Source organism: Dermochelys coriacea, chromosome 11 (assembly GCF_009764565.3).
Source record: "Dermochelys coriacea isolate rDerCor1 chromosome 11, rDerCor1.pri.v4, whole genome shotgun sequence".
NCBI classification, from domain to species: domain Eukaryota; kingdom Metazoa; phylum Chordata; order Testudines; family Dermochelyidae; genus Dermochelys; species Dermochelys coriacea.
In genome coordinates this window covers 5044274-5065676 of record NC_050078.2, presented here as the reverse complement: position 1 = coordinate 5065676, position 21403 = coordinate 5044274, and the positions used below count along the sequence as shown (strand labels likewise).

General features: G+C 41.8%; 1 protein-coding gene across 1 annotated transcript in view; it reads right to left on the bottom strand.

Moving 5' to 3' along the window:
* The window catches only part of LOC119863446 (cytochrome P450 27C1), a 44020-nt gene that overhangs the window by 18424 nt on the left and 4193 nt on the right, over positions 1-21403 (bottom strand). The window contains exons 2-4 of the mRNA XM_038421941.2: positions 15829-16019; positions 9907-10106; positions 5426-5635 (exon numbers count right to left, since the gene is read on the bottom strand). Of these exons, the coding sequence (XP_038277869.1) occupies positions 5426-5635; positions 9907-10106; positions 15829-16019 (601 nt within the window). The remainder of the gene's footprint in view (positions 1-5425; positions 5636-9906; positions 10107-15828; positions 16020-21403) is intronic.

The following is a 21403-nucleotide window of genomic DNA, read 5'->3' as shown; positions in this document are numbered from 1 at the left end:
AAAGAACCATAACTGGCATATTCTTGCATAAAGATCCCACAGACTAATACACACACAAAAACAAACAGGTGACCTTGGTAAAGCACATAATCCCCACCTATATTTTAATTCCTTTTTCACAGCAAGTGCTCCTGCAAAAAAAGAAACAACGTGACAAAGAAAGCTGCAAACAAATAGATTGGAGTCTGTTGTAGTTCAGTTGCTGGTAATATTAATCAGAGGTCTGCAAGGGAAGGGGTTGTTTGTTTATTTTTGGAGGTGGGTGTTCCAGAAGGGGAAATGGTAGAAGCCCCATCAAATGCATTCTTTAGAGCAATCAAAAATGAATTATAGGGAATAATTTTATATGCGTAGGGGTATGGACTTGATTTCCTGATAGATCTTGCATATCTTTAATTTTAGTCCTGGGGAAATTCTGCGGGAACTAGCCCCCTCACAGAATGCCTGTGCTTCCCTGCAGAAAACGTCAGGGGAAGCAAAGAGAAGCCTCACAGGCAGGGGGATGACCATGGGTGCAGTTGGGGGAGGGTTTCTCGCACCCAAACAGAGGTGAGGCATGGGGGAAGCACACAGGGTTACATGCCACTGCCTTCCACCCCTCATTTCTGCAACCGCAGAGCTGCCCAGCTGAAGTAGGGGGATGAGATGGGGAAGAAAGAGGATAGGGGAATCGCAAGGGGAAGCAGGAGCCCGGCATGTGGCGTCCCCTTGGCCGCATCTGGGGCTTCCCTTTTAAGCAGGCCCATGGAACCCTCACCCTGACAAGCCCTAGCCCTCTACACCTAGACCTCTCTGCTGAGCCCCTCACACCCAGACCCCCACTACACTGAGCCCCAACCAGGTGCACCTGGATCCCCACCTCATCGAACCCCACTCCCCCAGTCACTGGAACCTCCCACTAAGCTCCCCACACTCAGACCCCCTCCACCAAGCCCCATCTTCCCATACCCAGACCCACCCTCCGAGCCCCCTACATTCAGAATTTTAAAATATTATTTTAAAAATACATTTTATTTTTTTGTGCATAATTCACTCAGGAGTAATTGCTATAGGTCAATATAGCTCCAGCCATATGACAGATTTATATTGTTAATAATCTGGGAGAACCTCAAATCTTCTCTCAAAAAGTATACATTTGGGGGAATATTGAAAAAGAATATTCTGCTACAATATGAATGAAGTAATATGCAGACGTTTCCTAGCACTACTTCTGCAGGGTAAAAAGATTAGAGGGTTTTTGATACCCCCAAATTTTAAATGAGAAAGATGAAAACAGGACTCCACTTCCTCAGAGTGATTATAGGCCACTGAAATGCTTGTAAATAGAATGTTTCAAACCATATGCCATACTTTCCCTTACTTTTCTTCCCTCATTTTTTAAAGTAGTAGATATGTAGTATTTCTTAAGAGTTCATGAGCTGATTCCTCATTTTGTTCACAATCAGTTGAAGAGATGATGGTTTTGTTACAGAGCTCCTGTTCCAAAACTCACTGAAGTCAATGGGGAAAAAACTTCCATTAAATTGAATACATTTTGGACAAGTGATGATTCTGACTTCAAGTGAGGAACAAGCAACAGAACAGATTAAAATAAATAATGAACTGGTAATGTAAAATAAGGGACTAACTAGACCATATTGGCAAAATTGTTTCCAAATGGAATATTTTTCAAACTTTTCTGTAAGAACATAAGAAGTCCATATTGGGTCAGACCAATGGTATATCTAGCTCAATATCCTGTCTTCCAAAAGTGGCCAATGCCAGATGCTTCCAAGGGAATGGACAGAAAAGGATAATCATCAAGGGATCCATCTGCTGCATCGAGTCCCAGCATCTGGCAGTCAGAGGCTTAGGGATACCCAGAGTGTAGAGTTGCATCTCTGCCCACTTTGTCTAATAGCCTTGATGGACCTATCCTCCATGAACTTATTTAATTCTTTTTTGAATTCAGTTATACTTTTGGCCTTCACAACATCTCCTGGCAATCAGTTCTACAGGTTGACTGTGTGTTGTGTGAAGAAGTACTTCCTTTTGTTTGTTTTAAATCTGCAGGCTATTAATTTAATTGGTGACACCTGATTCTTGTGTTATGGGAAGGAGTAAATAACACTTCATTATTCATGATTTTATAGACCTCTATCATATCCGCACTTAGTCATTTCTTTTCCAAGCTGAAAAGTTCGTGTCTTTAAATCTCTCCTCATATGGAAGCTGTTCCATACCCTTAATCATTTTTATCACCCTTATCTGTATCTTTTCCATTTCTAATGTCTTTCTTGAGATCGGTTGACCAGAACTGCACACAGTATTCAAGATGTGGGCGCACCATTGATTTATATAGTGGCATTATGATATTTACTGTCTTATTATCTAACCCTTTCCTAATGGTTCCTAACATTGTTAGCTTCTTTGACCCCCAGTGCACATTCAGTGGATGTTTTCAAAGAACTATCCGTGATGACTCCCAGATCTCTTTCTTGAATGATAACAGCTAATTTAGACCCCATTATTTTGTATGGATAGCTGGAAATATGTTTTCCAATATGCATTACTTTGCATTTATCAACATTGAATTCATCTGCCATTTTGCAGTGCACTCACCCAGTTTTGTGAGATCCCTTTGTAACTCTTTGCAGCCAATTTTGGATTTAACTTCTTGAGTAATTTTGTATCATCTGTAAACTTTGCCCTCTCACTGTTTACCCCTTTTTCCAGATCATTTATGATTCATTTTTTCAGTCAGTATTATATTTGTATTACCCTAGCACCTAGGAACCCCGATGAAATATAAGAGACCCATTGTGCTAGGCAATGTATAGACAAATATAAAGACAGTTCTTCCCCCAGATTGCTCATAGTCTAACTGTCAGGTAAGATGCAACAGGTATTTATTTAGAATATGCATAGTTGTCTAGCCAAGCGATGGCATCTTCAGTGGTGTGATGCAGTTCTTCTAGGCCACTCCTGAACCTAGTCAGCAGGCATTCATCGACAAAGCTGCACAAAGGGCTGGCACAAAGGTCCCAGCAATACTGGTTGGCTCCACAGAGACCTTGCCTGGTCCGGAACCTGTTCAACAGGGACCATTGGCGACAGGGCAGGTCAAAACCAGGCAGGTAAATTGTGGGATCAGCAACAAGGGACTGGTTGGAGATTATGACTGATATCCATTCCTCTCACCAGAGCGTTTCTGCCTTAACATCCTGGCGTGGAAAATGAGACTATAATGGACGACGTGCTGACAAACGTGCAGCTGGTGGTTTAAAAAGGTCATTGTGCAGAAGCAGGCTTGAATTGTCACATACTTTCTCCAGTAACTTGCCAGTGGCAACGTCTTATCTGATATGCGGCAGAGCAATATTGCTCAGAACTGGAAGCCATGGGAGTGGGGTCAGACACAGGGTGCCGGAGAGGATATGCATGGTGGCATGTAACTGCGGATCCACCAGTTTGGTGTGTGACGATTGACTCCAAACTGGTGTGCAGTACTCCACCACCGAATACGAGGTGGCAAGGGCTGATATCCACAAAGTTGGAGCATGAGCACCCCATGATGAACCTGCCAGTTTCCTAAGAAGATTGTTGTGCATCTTAACTTTAGCTGCTGTCTTCTTCAGGTGGGCATGGTAACTCAATGTGCAGTCTAAGGTCACACTTAGATAGACCAGTTCTACTTCATGCTTCACCTTCTGACCATTCAGATAAAAACATTCAGTGTTTGGGTTGTGCTGGTGTGGCGAAGATGGAACAAACTGGAGACTGTTTTTATGACACTTGGCTGGAGGTGCCCAGTCTTACAGTAGCTAACTTTATCATATCCCAGTTTAAGATGGCATCAAGCTCGTGAAATGTCTGGGCTTGGGTACCGCAACAGATGTCATTGTGTAAATGAACTTTTGTGACTCCATTGTTGGCAGGCCATTGATGTAAATGTTGAACAGAGTTGGAAAAAGCACACCCAGACCTGGGGTAACCCATTGTTGTCTCTGGGGGTATAAGGAGGTTGACACTGACTGTGAACAACTTGCAAATTGGGCATCTCGAAACAACCTCGCCCTTCTCCATGATGCTAAGCAGCAAGGCACGTTCCATTCTTCTAGATGGGATCATGACTACTCTCCTGACTTGTGTTGGGTCAGTTCAGTTCATGGCCATCCTCAACCAGCAACATGCCAAGTCTTGGATAACTTTCCACACAGCCAACACAGACCATTGCTGATCCATATCAGGCTACAGATCACAGTTGTCAAGAGTCCCAAAAAGAAGTAGTGAAGATTCTGAAAGGCTGACAGGGAAAAATACATGTAAGCACTGGAGAGGAGCGGGGTGACAATACCAGCCCAGCATATCTCAGTAAATGAGACCTACCGTCACTTCTGTGGTGCTATCCCATGCGGTTGCCGCCCTGTCTACATCCCCTCTCTCGACGAAGAGAGCGCTGCCTTGCTCGAGCAGTATCAGGCATCTGGTGACCCAGATGTCGCTGAACATCTGATCGAATCGTTGGACTCTGCTCACCGAGCCAGATGGGAGGAGACAACCAAGAGGATGAGCTTTACTCGGTCCAGCTGCAAGTGTTGGAGTCTGCTCTGAAGCCTTGGAGCAGCGCAGCAGCCACATGCACTCTGTCGACCCTCAGTGACACCCAACCAGGTAGCTGGACACCTACTTAAAGTGGCCAGAGCACCTTTGGAGAAACAGGTGTGAAGACACATGAGGAACAAATGGCGTATGTTTAAACTTGTACACCAGATCAGAAGCTGCCCAGAACCATTCACTGTAACCGAGCTGGATCAAGTGTGGAACAGCTGCGGGCTATGATAACATATCTCCAGAATTCCTGAAAAACCTTGGCCCCCGTGCTCGGCTTTGGCTTGTGAAATGCAACAGGTGAACAAGACAGACAAACAAGGTGGATGGGTAAATGGGGTAACAAAACAAATAAGCTTTAGCAAAAAAGCAGATGTCCGAATATCTTTAACCTCTAGATAATAAGCATGATTTCACAGAAACATAGAAGATAGAGATGGAAAACATCTGTTGGGCCGCACAGTCCACCACTTGGCCAATAAAGGATTGTTTCCTAGAATACTTTTCCTAGTGTTCTGTTCAGTCTAATTTCAATTGTGTTAAATCCAATCAGTGCGGCTTCCACCACTCCTCTTAAAAGATTACTGCACCACTTTCTAGTAGATCTCATTTTCAAGAAGTTCTTTCTGCTATGTAGCCCAAATGTTGATCTAGTTTCGCTTACTGTACCACCCTAAATAATCCCTTAATATTTCACACTGTAGTTTATTCCTACTTTCTTCCTCTTCCCCAGTTTCTTATTAGAATTTTAGGATACAAATGCAACAAGCTCTATGCAAATACAGTGACAGCAGCTACAGAGACAAAGTTGAACTTTTCTATTATTAAATCTTACTGAATTTGAAGAGTCCATCCCAGGATCTGCAGAACTCTCTCCAAGGTTTTGGAATAAATGAACGAAGCCATTTGGGAATTGCCCCTGCATACATAGTTGTCTTAAACATGCTAAACATCAATTCCAGAGCCTCAATGTATTCCACAGTCTTCTCTGGGATGTTGTTTTCTAGGCAGCCCAATCGGGATTCATACAGAATAGTTGCCACACCTGCAAAGGAGAAATGTCACAGAATTTACAGTCCCTTCATTCTTTTTATTTCCTTTGAGTTATTTATGGTACAGAATTAAAAGGTAAAGGAACAGAACCAAGTCTGCAAAAACATGCTTAATTAGTTTGATTAGCACTTACTGGAGATGGTTTAGGGATAATAAAGTCCCTTATAAAACAGAGGGTAGACTAAATGACCTCCTTATGTGTCCTTTCTATGATAAAGGAGATGTTAAAGTTATTTCTTCTATCCCCTTTTTAATAATTGGGTCCCTTATTTGACTCATGTTTATATTTTCCTTACTTTCTTTAAACAAAACTAAAACAAAACCAAACACATACACACATCACTTTTCTGTGGACTCATAACTAGAGCTTTCAAGAAACATCAAAAATTATTAAAACAAAATTCATACTCAACATTGAATAGATTGCTCCAGAATGTAAACTTTCATTAAAAAAAAAATGTTTCTCATCCTTATCATTGTGAATAAAACTTGAAAGATCTGAACCAAGTATAACCAATGAAGTGTTGTTTTACTGAGTCTTCAGACAGCCTGAAATAATAGCAGTGTGCGGCATGAATTGTCCCATTCATCTCAGTCAGGATGTTGATTCTGTGACCTAAGGATGGCTGTTCATTTAACTGTGACTTTCAACCAACAGACCTCCTTATCTTGATGTTTCTGCTAAAATGATCAGCAGTGAAACAATTAATGTTGACAAAAATAGATATAATATTTTAGGTGGGTTAAATTCTAGGCATAAATTTTTTCACAATGTAAATCATTAATAATATAATCGACTTTATATCCACGATAAGACAGTACAGGGTAGAGGAAAGGATGAAAATTCAAAGGAACTTAGAGAATTTAATTCACTGATCAATTAGAGGGAGTCTGTAGCTCAAAAGGTTAAATTGCTTTAAGACAGCTGGCACTCACCTGATGCTACTATTCAGACATTATCTAGTTAGCATAGACCCAGACTAGCTTACCAAGTAGTCAGCCATTTGAGACAGTGGCTTCATAGGTCAGCAATGCTGGAAGTGGTTACAAATCTCAATGAGTTAGCTAGTTCTCAGCAAAGAGTGCCAACACTTTAAGCATCAGGCAGACACACAGTGCTTTATTATGCATATGAGAGAGAAACGGGATTTTCTTACGATGGGTGTTACGTGCTGTAATATTTTGTATTATTTATAAGACTAGCTCATGCAGAACTCAAAGACAACCACACCACACTACACCACAATTTACCCAGGAATTTAAGGATATCATCAAATCCTTCCCTAAACAACTCCAAGAGCCATAGGCGCCGACTCTGTGGGTACTCGAGCCCTGGAGCACCCACAGAAAAAAATTACTGGGTACTTAGTACCCACTGGCAGCCAGCACCCAACTTACCCCCCAGCGCCTTCCATCCAACAGTGGCCCTGCCAATCAACTCCTCCCCCTCCCACCCAGTGCCTTCCACTCACCGCGATCAGCTGTTCCTCAGGGTGCAGGAGACACTGGGGGAGAGGGAGGAGCAGGGATGGGCACGCTCAGGGAAGGGGGCGGAACTGGGCAGGAAGAGGCAGGCGGGGATGTGGGCTTGGGGGAAGGGGTCGGATGGGGGTGGGGTCTGGGGCAGAGCGGGGGGTTGAGCACCCCGGGGGCCCTGAGGAAGCAGGCGCCTGTGTCCAGAGAAACTATACAATTTCATCCCCCACGAACCAACCCCAGGGATCTTCTACTGCTTCCCAAGATACACAAACAAGGGAATCCAAGCGGACCCATCATATCGGGTCATGGCACTCTTACTGAAGGAACATCAGGACTCATAGAAACATCCTCAAACCATTCATCACACAATGGCCCAGCTTCCTCTAGGACACAACTGACTTCCTCCACAAACTCTACAGTATTAACAACTTCCCTCAGAACACCATCCTTGCCACTGTGGATGTCACCTCCCTATACACTAACATCCCTCACAATGACAGTATAGCTGTCTGCCCCAAATATTTACAAGACCTTGGACAAACCTCATATATCTACCCCAAACACATCGCCAAACTCATCCAGTTCATCCTCACCCATAACCATTTTACATTCAACAACAAACACTTCCTCCAAACCATGGGAACAGCCATGGGTACTAAGATGGCTCCCCAAAATGCCAACCTCTTCATGGGCCACCTTGAAGAATTAATTCTGGACAAATGAACTACGAAACTAATGATATATCTGAGCTACATCGATGATACATTCATTCTCTGGACAAACGACTTAAATTCCCTTATAGTCTTCCACCACAACTTCAGCAATCACCATCTATCCATTAAACTCTCTCTAGAACATTCCCGTATGAGCAACAATTTCCTGCATACCACAATCAGCTTCAACAATGGAATCCTACAGACAACTATATACAAGAAACCCATGGATTACCACACCTACCTTCATAGATCCAGTAACTACCCCAAACACACCAAGAAATCTGTTACTTACAACCAGGCACTCATATCACAGAATATGCTCTGAGGAGAAAGTCCAGGACACTCAAAACTGCCTTCACCAAACAAGGACACTCCACCAGAACAGGCCACCCAAATACCCTGAGAGAACCTGTTTCAATACAGAAATAAAGCCACCTCTGACCACGCACCCCTCCTTGTCACTAGCGCCCCACACTGGAACCCATATGGGGTATCATTAAATAACTACAACCCATACTCAATGGGGACCCCCATCATGAAAGAAATCTTTTATGAACCCCCTCTCCTGGCCTTCCAACAATCCCACAACCTCTCCAAGCTCATCATCAGAAGAAAGCTTCTCACAGGCTAGGGACACACTACTTCAAAGCAGCACCAGATCCTGCCAGAACAACAGATACAAAACCTGCAGATATACCTCCACTGCTACAATGATTGACATCCCTGACACACACCTTTCAAGAACCATGGGTCCTGCTCATGCCTACAACAATATGTGGTGTACTTCATCCAACTTAAATGCTCCAACAGAACCTATGTGGGTGAAACCAGACAATCATTACACTCTCCAATGAACTCACGCAGGAAAATGATAAAAGACAAAAACACCCTATCACCTGCGGGTGAACACTTTTCACAAAGCGATCACTCTATAACTAACCTACCAGTCTTCAACCTCAAAGGGAACCTGCACATTTCAAAAGATGAGCCTGGGAGCCTAAATTCAGAACTTTGCTAGACACTAAAAATCATGGATTGAATTGAGACACAGGATTTATGGCTTATTACAACCATCTATAACCCACTAACAATGCCTCCTTAGTTGCCTCCCCCCACCACCACTTCCTTTCCTCCCTATGACTGGAGGGGTGTCAACGGATCACTTCACTTTGAAGGATCCCTGGAAATATGTGTTAACTGCTTACACTAAACAATCTGTTCCATCTTGTATTTAGCTGTGACACTCTAAGTTTCCCAGATCTGAAGAAAAACTCTATGTAAGCTCAAAAATTTGTCTCTCTCACCAACAGAAGTTCGTCCAATAAAATATATTACCTCACTCCCCTTGTCTCTCTAGTTCATGCAGTGTCAGTTAAAGAACCACATGAAACTTTAAAACAAAAACCAATAATTCAACCACTGCTGAAAATCAGATATTTGAGAAAGGAATAAAACAAATGTTTAAATGTACAAAAAAAAAAAAAAAAAGCTACATAACAGTTACATAAGAACATAGGAATCGCTATATTTGATTGGACAGGAGATCCATCTAGTCAAGTCTCTTTGCCTCCACCAGTAGCCAGATGCTTCTGAAGAAAGTGTAAGAACCCCACATTTAGGCAGATGTAGGCACTGAAGAAAAATACTTTTCCCTGTTGAAACTGCAGACAGAATTTAGGTAGGCTAAATGTGACCCCTTGGCCTAGAATTTGGTAAGTATTCTGAAGCTTAATACCCCTACACTTGTGAAAAGTACGATAGTATTTTGGATGATTACAAGTGGTTAGGACCTTGGGTTTACACTTTGTTTATAGGTGGGAACTTCAGTAGCAAGTGACCCTTAACACAAGGCAGATATGGGATCAGTTTTGATTCTGATGAAAGAATGCTACTGATTCTTTAGCTGAAGTAGGCGCTAGTTATGTGAAGCATTTGTAGGATCAAGCCATCTGATTGTTTTAAAATTAGCTTGAGTGTGGCAGAGGCAGTTTATGATAAAAATGCCTAATTATAATCACATGGTTTAGCATTAATTTTCTTTCCAGTTATTATATGTTCTGTGTCTCACCTTCCATGGAATACTTGAAGAAAAGGTTGTTAACATTGGTCACTGTTTCCCTATCTTCCTCTTGACTCCTGAGAGTGTTGATTCTCTTAATTAAATCTGTGATGACTTCATTGACTCCTTCAGAGAAAACAGCCACATCCTTGGGTTTCAGGACCTTCTGCCTTAGTACACTCCTCATTTTTAGCCATTGGTCCCCTTCCCTAGAAAAAATAATTTAAAATATCTATGTACAATTCTTCCTGACAATCATTAGCTGGGCAGGAAGTTCATGAATTAAATAAGAATCTCTCATTAGCGAGTGATAAACAAATTCATTGGTAAAACTGAAACCACTACTGGGAAGGAGTATAGTGGACACTGTGTGTCAAGTAATATGTTCTTAAATTTCTTATTCTGTATTTACTGAAGGTGGCAAGTCATTCCATTGTCTAATTCACCTCACTGTTACAGTACGCAATCAAGTTAGTAAGTTAATTAATGTGTAATTAAAGTGTCTTCAGGTAATTGTTTAATCACACCTGCTATATACATACAGTACCTGACCAACAAAATACATCTGAGATTCTGGTTTGCAGAAGTATCACACATATTCCCATTAAAATGAAATTTTAAATATACATTTATCTTTGCTAATTTGTTTTCTTTTATACAGATTTGGTGCTTTTCTCCCCAAAACATCCAACATAACCAGATTTCATGGTCCATTGGTCCGATTTAATATAGCAAATCCTGTTATTGGCATATCAAGCCCGGTTACGTTTATTCCAAATCTAGGGGAAGTTTTCTGTGAGCAAAGTTTACTTTCTGTGAGATATGGTACTTTTTGAGTCCTAACAACCTACAGTACGAGAAGTTCAAGACAGACCATTAACACATTAAGAATTACATAACTTAGAACAGTGGTTCTCAACTAGAGAGTATGTAGAGGTCTTTCAAGCGGTACATCAAGTCATCTAGATATTTGCCTAGGTTTACAATAGGCTACATAAAAAAGCACTAGCAAAGTCAGCACAAACTAAAATTTCATACAGACTATGACTTGTTTATTCTGCTCTGTATACTATACACTGAAATGTAAGTACAATGTTTATATTCCAATTGATTTATTTTATAATTATATGGTAAAAATGAGAAGGTCAGCAATTTTTCAATAATAGCGTGCAGTGACACTTTCGTATTTTTATGTCTGATTTTTTAAGCAAATTACTTTTCAGTGAGGTGAAACTTGAAATACACAAGACAAATCAGATTCCTGAAAGGGGTACAGTAGTCTGGAAAGAGTTAGAGCCACTGACTTAGAGCATGTGAGCTGAACAGGCTCATGCCAACTCAGATACTATGATGTGTCTATGTATAATGTGTATAACAGCAGTTCTCAACCAGGAGTCTACGGGCCCTTTCCATGGGGCCACAGGGCCCCACAGCTGCAACCCAGTGCTCCAAGCCCCAGCGCCTCCCCTGGGGCTGAAACTGGGAGATCCAGGGTGAGGGGTGCCGGCTCTGGGAGAAAGTTTGAGAGCAGGGTGCAGGCTCTGGGCTGGGGCAGGAGGTTGGGGGGTGGGAGGGAGGGTGGGAGCGGCCAATGGGAGCTGCTGAGTTGGCGCTCAGGGCGGGGGCAGCGGCACGGAGGGAGGGAGGCAGAGCAGGCAAGGAGCCACCTTAGCCCTGCTGCTGGCATGTCTCTGCGCGCCCCTTGCGGGGAGGGGAGCAGCGGGTCTCTGTGTGCTGCCCGGGGTGGGGGCAGCGGATGGAGCCACCTCCTCCCCCCACCAGGGGCACACACAGACGTGCCAGCAGCCAGCCAGTGAGCGGCGTGGGGCCACCAGCCATGGCATGCAGGCAGCCTGCCTGCCTGAGCCCTGCTGCACTGCCGGCTGGAACTCAGGGGCAGGTTGTCAGATATTTGTCCTGCATTTTGGGGGCCTCCCTGTCATTGGGGGCCCCGTGCCACTGCAGTTTGTTTCATGGTAAATCCGCTCCTGAGTGTTGTGTCAGCTATGTTGGTCCCAGGATATTAGAGAGACAAGGTGAGTGAGGTAATATCTTTTATTGGAACAACTTCTTTTATTGAAAAAGACAAGCTTTTGCATTTACACAGTGCTCTTCTTCAGGTCTGGGAAAGGTGCTCAAGATTGTCACAGGTAAGTACAAGGTGGATCAGATAAGGAACTAACACATACACACCAACTTAAAGTGGCACTAGTTGCTGCCATAACAGATGCAAAACCTGCAAACATATCTGCGCTGCTCCAGTGATCAATATCCCCCCAACAAACACACCTTTCAAGATCCATAGGTCCTACACATGCCCATCACAAAATGTGGTATATCTCAATAGTACACTAAATGCCCCCAGAAACTACATGGGTGAAACAAGACAATCATTATGCTCAAATGAACTCACGCACAAAAATGATAAAAGACATACACCATATCACCCGTGGGCAAACAATTTTCACAAAACGGTTATTCTGTATCTGACCTCTCAGTCCTCATCCTCAAAGGAAACCTGCACAACATCTTTAAATGACGAGTCTGGGAACTTAAATTCACAACTCCACTAGACACCAAAAATCATAGTCTTAATAAAGATAGGTTTCAGAGTAGCAGCCGTGTTAGTCTGTATTCGCAAAAAGAAAAGGAGTACTTGTGGCACCTTAGAGACTAACAAATTTATTTGAGCATTAGCTTTCGTGAGCTACAGCTCACTTCATCGGACGCATTAATAAAGATACTGGATTTATGGCTCATTACAACAATCTGTAAACTACTAACACACCTTTGGCCTAGGACTGTAGAAGTGTTAACTGCCCACTTCACCTTGAATGGTCTCTTGCAACATGAGTTGACTCCTTATCTGTTCCATCCTTGTATTTAGTTGTGACACTCTGAGTACCTTCCCCAGATCTGAAGAAGGGGAAAGCTTGTTTCTTTCACCAACAGAAGCTGGTCTAATATCTAAAGATATTACCTCACCCACCGTCTCTCTCTTAGTTATTTAAGCAGACAAACCAACAGTCTTTCAAACATTTTTAAATTGTTATTTGAATAAGCACTCCCCCTGAAAGTCTTCTACTTGGAATGATGCTGCAGTAGATTACAGAAAGTTACTGGACCAGAGAGGTTTCGGAGTAGTAGCCGTGTTAGTCTGTATTCGCAAAAAGAAAAGGAGTACTTGTGGCACCTTAGAGACTAACAAATTTATTAGAGCATAAGCTTTCGTGAGCTACAGCTCACTCCATCGAATGCATTCAGTGGAAAATACAGTGGGGAGATTTATATACACAGAGAATATGAAACAATGGGTGTTACCATACACACTGTAAGGAGAGTGATCACTTAAGATGAGCTATTACCAGCAGGAGAGCCGCGGGGGGGGGGGGGGCGGAAAAACCTTTTGTAGTGATAATCAAGGTGGGCCATTTCCAGCAGTTAACAAGAACGTCTGAGGAACAGTGGGGGAGGGGGGGGAAATAAACATGGGGAAATAGTTAGCCCAGAGAGGAATTTCATCCCCTGCCACCTCCCCACTGCCTTCTCTTCTCTTGCTGTCTCTGGAATGCCCACTCCATCTCTAAAAAGGTCTCAGTCATCCATGACCTCTTCATATCTTGCTCCCTCCAGCTCCTCTCAGACACCTGAATCCCTTCGTTTGTCATGACCTCTGAAACTTACCCTCTCTTATGGAGGCCTCTCCTCTCACATCTCCTGCCCTTCATCAGGCTGCGGTGGAGTTGTCGGGCTTCTCTCCCATTCCTGCTGCTTCCAACCCCTCCCTCTTCCCCCTTCCTTCTCTTTTGAACAGCACTGCATCCAACTCTTCTCTCCTTTTCCTGTCCAAGTTGCTATCATCTACCATTCACCCAACTCCTTCCCATCCTCCTTCTTCTCCGGCTATGATTCCTGGCTCTCTCTCTCTTCCTCTCCTCGCAATCCATCATACGCATCCGTCTTGTCGCTGAGTGATTTCATGTTGATAACCCATCCAACCCCCGTAAATGCATGTTTTCTCACCCTCATGTCTTCATTCAACCTGCAGCCCTGGTTCAACTATCCCACTTGCAAAAAGAGCCATTCGCTTGACTTGGTTTTACCCAAGCACTGCTCTTTGATCTCTCTGTTGCCGAGTTCCCCCTCTTCAATCATTATTTAGTCTCGTTCAACATTGCCTGTCAGCCCCCTCTCTCCTGCCCTGTCACTTGGCCTTTCTGTGACTTCCAGTCCATCAGCACTTCCAGTCCACTTCTTATCTGCTCTCTGCTTTCTGTTCCCTTTCCTCCATTGATATGGTTGTTGATTCACTCAATTCCTCTCTCCTCCACCCTTGATTCTTTTGCCCCCCTTTCCCATTGAAAGGGCCACCCACAATCCCAGTTGTCTTTTCACCACCTTTACTCATTCCTCAAACTGTCTCATCTTCCTGTCTCCACTTCTCTCTTTGCAGAGTATCTTGCTGATTTCTATCAGGAAAAAAAATGACAAAATATTATGTGACTTTCCCTGACTCCTCAGTTTGCCTTCCCTTTCCCCTCCTACAACACTCTCCTCCTCCTCTCTCGTCACAGATGCACATATTCTTCTCTGATTTCCTCCTTCAATCCCTCCACTTGCCCCGGTGACATCATCCTATCCCATCTCCTGATCTCCCTTGTGCCCACTTTCATCCCCTACCTGACTCATCTCCTTAACTGCTCACTATCTTCCATCTCTTTGCCTTCACAATACAAACATATTTTAGTCTCTCATATCTTAAAAAAAAACAAACAAACAAAGAAAACACCTGTGACCCTAATTGTCTCTGCAACTACTGCCCCAACTCCCTTCTCCATTTCATCTCCAAACTCATTGAACACATTATCTACAATCGTTGTCTGGAGTTCCTCTTCTCCAATTCCATCCTAGACCCTCGTCAGTCGGGCTTCCACCCCTTACACTCAACTGAAACCACTCTCACCAAAGTCTCCAATGATCTCTTTTTTAGCCAGATCTCAGAACCAGTACTCCATTCTCATTCTCCTTAACTTGTCAGCTGCTCTGTCATCCCTGTTATCCAGTCTCAGCTTCTTGCAGAGGTTTAGGGAAAACTGGAGCATGGGGCTGTGTCCCTGACCATCTTGGGTAATAGCCTTTGATGAACCTACCTTCATGATCTTATCTAATTCTTTATGGAACAGAGTTATACTTTTAGACTTTCCAACATCCCCTGGCAATGAGTTCTGCAGATTGTCTGTGCATTGTGTGAAGAACTACTTCCTTTTGTTTTCAACTTACTGCCTATTAATTTCATTGGGTGACTCCCATTCTTGTGTTACATGAAGGGGTAAAGAACACTTCCCTATTCAGTTTCTCCACATCGTTCACAATTTTATAGACCTCTATCATATCCCCCACGGCCCTTACTCAGTTCTTTTCTAAGCTGAACAGTCCCAGTTTTTTAAATCTCTCCTCATATAGAAGCTGTTCTATACCCCAATCAGTTTTGTTGCCCTTCTCTGTACTTTTCCAATTCTTATACATCAACAAGGAGCCATTATTTTGAATCTGGCCTATACTTTAACCTTGAGATTTTGGTGTAATGTGAGTGTTAAATGCATTATCAGGCTTTCACTATATAAAGCCTTTTGCTACTGCAATTTTATCTCAAAGTAAGAGAATGGCCATGACTCACAAAAAGATTGGTTCCCTTTTGCATAAACACATTACATCATTGATTACTGTGAATGCTTCACAAGGACAATTACCCTCAAACACCCCCCCCCACACACACACACACACATACAAGCTTTCAGAGGCAGATAGCATATGATTGGCTCAAGAAGAGTTAAGTGAAAAAAAACACCAGGCTGATTTATATAGTACTTCAGAAGATTAACATGCTTTAATAATACAAATTAAGAAGGGAAAAAAAGTAACTATACTTACGCAGAAATAAGTCCTGTAGCTCTCCCTCTTAAATCTCTGTACTCTTGCCAGGATTCCATGTTAGCTCTTTGTGGAGTTCTACCTTCCGCCCGGAGCACCTGAGCAACCATGTCTCGATCTGCAATGGACACTACAAACTGTGGACCAAAGTGAGACTTGAAGATCTTTCCATACTCCTGAGTGTGTTTTTGCTGCAATCATCAACAACAAATCAGAGAAGAAAAACATTATGGAAAAAAAAATAAAGGCACAGGAAACTAATACTTTTGTCATAGAACATATCAATTTGCATTGACATAAAATGTCACCTAATCTACTGAGGGGAGAGTTTGCAGCAGTAGCACTTTAGAAACAGAATAAGTTTTTCAGGAGCAAACCATACTTCTGAATATCAGCCATCTTCAAAGATATTTCATTACTTGAAAGACAGAAGTTGAAGACCAGCCTGATGATCTAGTGAGCAGTCATGTGCTGGATCCAGATCTAGGTCCCAAGCTCTTCAATCAAGCAATAGCTGGAAGTGTCACTAGAAAGCATCATCACTCTTGAAATACTCACCGTGACCAGAAGGGGAGGTCACTGCTGTGCAGGATCTTTGAGGCTGGAAAGACCCCAGACCTCCACAAGACACAAAGGGCTAGCTACACTGAATATTGAAGAGGTGAAAGGACTTGTGGAGTAGGGAAATGTCCAGCTCATGTCCAAAAGAGTGACAAAACTGTGTTTTCCCCACGTCAACCTGTTGTGCAGTGCTCCATTTTGAAAATATTGGTCTCATAAAAGATCAGCCCCAAAAATATCAAAACAAAGGATGAAAGTAAAGGGAGGTCAGAAGCATAGTCATGAAGTAAATTTTTACTTATTTGTTTTAAAAAGGCTCACTTGTCTCTCTCCAATAAATAAAGCAATTGGCAAGGTCATTGAGTAGATTTTGTAAAGAATAAGGAACACGCTATTAGGGCTGCCAGCACAACAGCAGTGCATTGAAATTTCCAAATTTTAGAGTAGATTTATTATGACAAACATCTCAAAAAAGGCATACATTGTCAGGTGGTGGAAAAGAAAAGGTGGAGGATGTTCTACTTATCTAGTAAGGTATCTCTGTGGAGTGATCCATGAATACTAGCTGGAGGCAAAGAGCAGGCAATTAAGAAAGAGGAACTGAGAAACATTCAACAATAAAAAAAAAAAAATCAAAAAGATTTCCTAGGAGATTATTTTACAGAGTGATGCTCTATCTTTCCCAACAAATAGAAAAAGATTACACAAAGATTAACCATTCAGAGATGGTCTTGAAATGAAGCACCCATCTCTCAGAAATTCATTTTGAATATATCTGAGGAGAGATTTGAACTAAATGTAGGCCGAGGTGAAGCCACAAAACCACTTTAGGAGATAGTGGATAGAGATAATAAAAATCCATTAGCAGGAGAGCTGGTGCAGAAGAACCAAGAGTTCTGAAGGAACTCAAATGTGAAATTGCAGGACTACTAACTGTTGTCTGTAACCTATCATTGAAACTAGCTTCTGTATCAAACGACTGGAAGATAGCTAATGTGACGTCAATTTTTAAAAAGGGCTCCAGAGGTGACCCCAGCAATTACAGGCCGGTAAGCCTGACTTCTGTACTGGGCAAACTGACTGAAACTATAGTAAAGAACAAAATTGTCAGACAAACAGATGAACATAATTTGTTGAGGAATAGTCAGCATGGTGTTTGTAAAGGGAAATCATGCCTCACCAATCTACTAGAATTCTTTGAGGGGGTCAACAAGCATGTGGACAAGGGGGATCCAATGGATGTAGTGTACTTGGATTTTCAGAAAGCCTTTGCCAAGGTCCCTCATGAAAGGCTCTTAAGCAAGGTAAGCTGTAATGGGACAAGAGGGAAGATTCTCTCATGGATTGGTAACTGGTTAAAAAATAGCAAACAAAGGGTAGGTATAAATGATCAGTTTTCAGAATGGAGAGAGGTAAATAGTGGCATCCCCCAAGGGTCTGTACTGGGCCCAGTTCTATTCAACATATTCAGAAATGATCTGGAAAAAGAGGTAAACAGTGAGGTGGCAAAATTTGCAGATGATACAAAACTACTCAAGATGTTAAGCCCCAAGCAGACTGCGAAGAGCTACAAAAGGATCTCGCAAAACTGGGTGACTGGGCAACAAAATGGCAGATGAAATTCAATGTTGACAAATGCAAAGTAATGCACATTGGAAAACATAATCCCAACTATACATATAAAATGATGGGGTCTAAATTAGCTGTTACCACTCAAGAAAGATCTTGGAGTCATTGTGGATAGTTCTCTGAAAAGATCCACTCAATGTGCAGCGACAGTCAAAAAAGCGAACAGAATGTTGGGAATCATTAAGAAAGGGATAGATAATAAGACAGAAAATATCATATTGCCTCTATACAAGTCCATGGTATGCCCACATCTTGAATACTGCATGCAGATGTGGTCGGCCCATCTCAAAAAAAAATATATATTGGACTTGGAAAAGGTTCAGAAAAGGGCAACAAAAATTATTAGGAGTATGGAACGGCTGTCGTATGAGGAGAGATGAATAAGACTGGGACTTTTCATCTTGGAAAAGAGATGACTAAGGGGGATATAATAGAGGTCTATAAAATCATAAGGTAGTATTATTTACTCCTTCTCATAACTCAAGAACTAGGGGCCTCCAAATGAAATTAATAGGCAGCAGGTTTAAAACAAACAAAAAGAAGGTTTTTTTTTAATACAATGCTCAATCAATCTGTGTAACTCCTTGCCAGAGGATGTTGTGAAGGCCAAGACTATAACAGGGTTCAAAAAAGAACTAGATAAATTCATGGAGGATAAGTCCATCAATGGCTATTAACCAGAATGGGCAGGGATGGTGTCCCAAGCCTGTTTACCAGAAGCTGGGAATGGTGGACAGGAGATGGATCACTTGATGACAACCTGTTCTGTTCATTCCCTCTGGGCTATTGACCTGGCATTGGCCACTGTCGGAAGACAGGATACTGAGCTAGATGGACCTTTGGTCTGATCCAGGATGGCCGTTCTTCTGTTAAGAAAATTTACAATCAGAGAATCAGGACTGAAAAAAAATCCACCATCGGAAGAGCAGATTTAATTTGAGTAAAAAGAAAACGATGAAGTGAGCTGTAGCTCACGAAAGCTTATGCTCAAATAAATTTATTAGTCTCTAAGGTGCCACAAGTACTCCTTTTCTTTTTGCGAATACAGACTAACACGACTGTTACTCTGAAACCTTAATTTGAATAGTATCCCTTAATCTTCCACTATTGTATAGATGAAATGTTCAGTTGCCTGTAATAAGCTTGGAAAGAATTAATCATTCTTTAACATATTGTACTATATTCTTATAGCATATATATATATATATATATATATTCAGTTATACTCTTTATAGTGAGATTTATAAGCTAGAATTCAATAAAGACAAATTTGGACTAAATTTTGAGGAGTGAAATCTAATGAAATATGTGTTCTTTCCACAAATAATAGAAAAAGAAGGCAACTCTTCGGGGCAGGAATCTTGCCGCCCATTGTGACTGTACAGCCTCTAGCTCATCTGGGGACATTACTTGTAAAAAATAATAAACAAAATGGTGTTTTGTGCATCACATGTATATTGCAGATATGTCTGAAAGGTCCATTTGATATTTTATTTCACAAACCCATTAATTCCATATTTTGTTTCTTGTTACAATAATTAAAAATATCCTACCTTGTCTCCCTACTCCCTCATATGTCATGCTGTACTTCACACACAACATTTGAATTCGCAGAGTCCAAACCCTTCCCCCTCACCTTCGTTTTCCTTCTCTCTGAACCTATGGGTGGAACACAACAGCTCCAACACCACTGATCTCAAAACTCTTTTCCTTTACCCAGAGTGACTGTAGGCACTGCTGCTATGGCCAACTAAATTCTGGAATCAGGTTACTGAGAACAGAACCTTCATTGTAAAAAATGCTTAAATCCCCCCCACACACCACCCCTTCTGCATATGGAACATTTCGGTCTCTCAAAGAACATAATTTAAGTAGCTGCAATGGTTACCAAGAGGTTTCAGATTAATTCATTCCTGATGTTCACTCTGTTGTTAAATTTAACAGGGTGTTATTAATCCAGTTACAGAGTATATGCAAACAGGCCATCATGATTTGTAAACTAAAATGTTTTGTGAGACTCTAAATGGAATAAAAAATAGACAAGATATACTGCCCCACACCTTTTTTTTGCGGTTTTTCCTTCCACAAATTGTATTGGATTAAGGGGAAAATCTTGTATTGTTTGGTGGTTGTGGCATGTATTACTATTTTTCCACCTCTAGTTTCTTTGATTGTTGTTATTTTCAAAATTTTTCATAGCACTAACAAATATTTTAGTTACTAAAATTAAAGAAAGCAATATTTTGCACAGTACATATAACCCTATTGTAATTTAATTTGTGGATCAGATGTCTGTCTTGTATACCCATACACACAGAGTATTTTTTGCTTTGTTTCTCTCAGGGGGTAGTCAGTTGTTTTAAACTGCTACCAATCCAGTTAGGCCAAGAAATTCAAAAATAGAAGACTGAAGTTTGGCTGCCATTGACCTGACTAAAGATTTAAGAGTCTAACTCTTGTCTATTTTTTAAAATCTTAACAGAAAGAAACATATAATCTTTACTCTAAAAGACAGCAACTTGTTTGAATTTTCCCTTTTTGCCTTTCCTTTCCGGGAATTTTTTGTCCCTCTTCTCCATCCTGATTTTTGTTTCCTTCCATCGCTCATGTTTCTATCCTGATACCTTATGTTTTCTCTGCAGCTGCCCTTTCCTTTCCCCTCTTTTCCCTTTTTATCTTCTCTACTCCTTTTCCATCCCCAAGATCACACCTCTGCTGCTGCTTCTTAGACCTGGTCTCCACTTAAAAAGCTTTAACTTGTGGCACAACTTATATTATTAAAGGGTATGATTTTTTACCAACAGTTAAACCCTAGCATAGGTGCAGCCATACTGGTATAAAGCCCTTTATGCTAGTCTTGGATATTTTGTTCACCGAACCGGAATAAGCTATACTGGTAGAAGCACTTCTACTCTGGTATAACTGCATCTACATAACAGGGTTTCTGCTGCTTGAATTGAACTATGCCAGCATAGTTAAGGAAGCAAACCTTTTAAGTTTAGACAAGGCCTTATGGGCTGGAGTAGATGATCCCTCCACCTATAATGCAAGGCGTTTGGTCATTCCCACCCTTATATCCCCAGAGCAGCCACAGTTGCAGTCTTTGTATTTTTCTGGAGAGGACAGGGAAGCAGACCTGCTTAACCCTGAGCTACTGTAAAGCAGGTAATCAGATTTGACAGAAAAATGAAGTATGTGCTTTTAATTTTGCCCTCCTCAGAGATGGTGTCTTCAGAGGGCACACAAGTCCCTTCCTCGCTCCAGTGGTTTCATTCAGTGTCAGTGCCCCATCCCTTTCTGTTCCCCTTCCCCCACTGTCTAAAAACTCCACAACTTTCCTCTGACTGTCTCATGACACACTGGATTTTGCCCCTTTCAGTTCTCC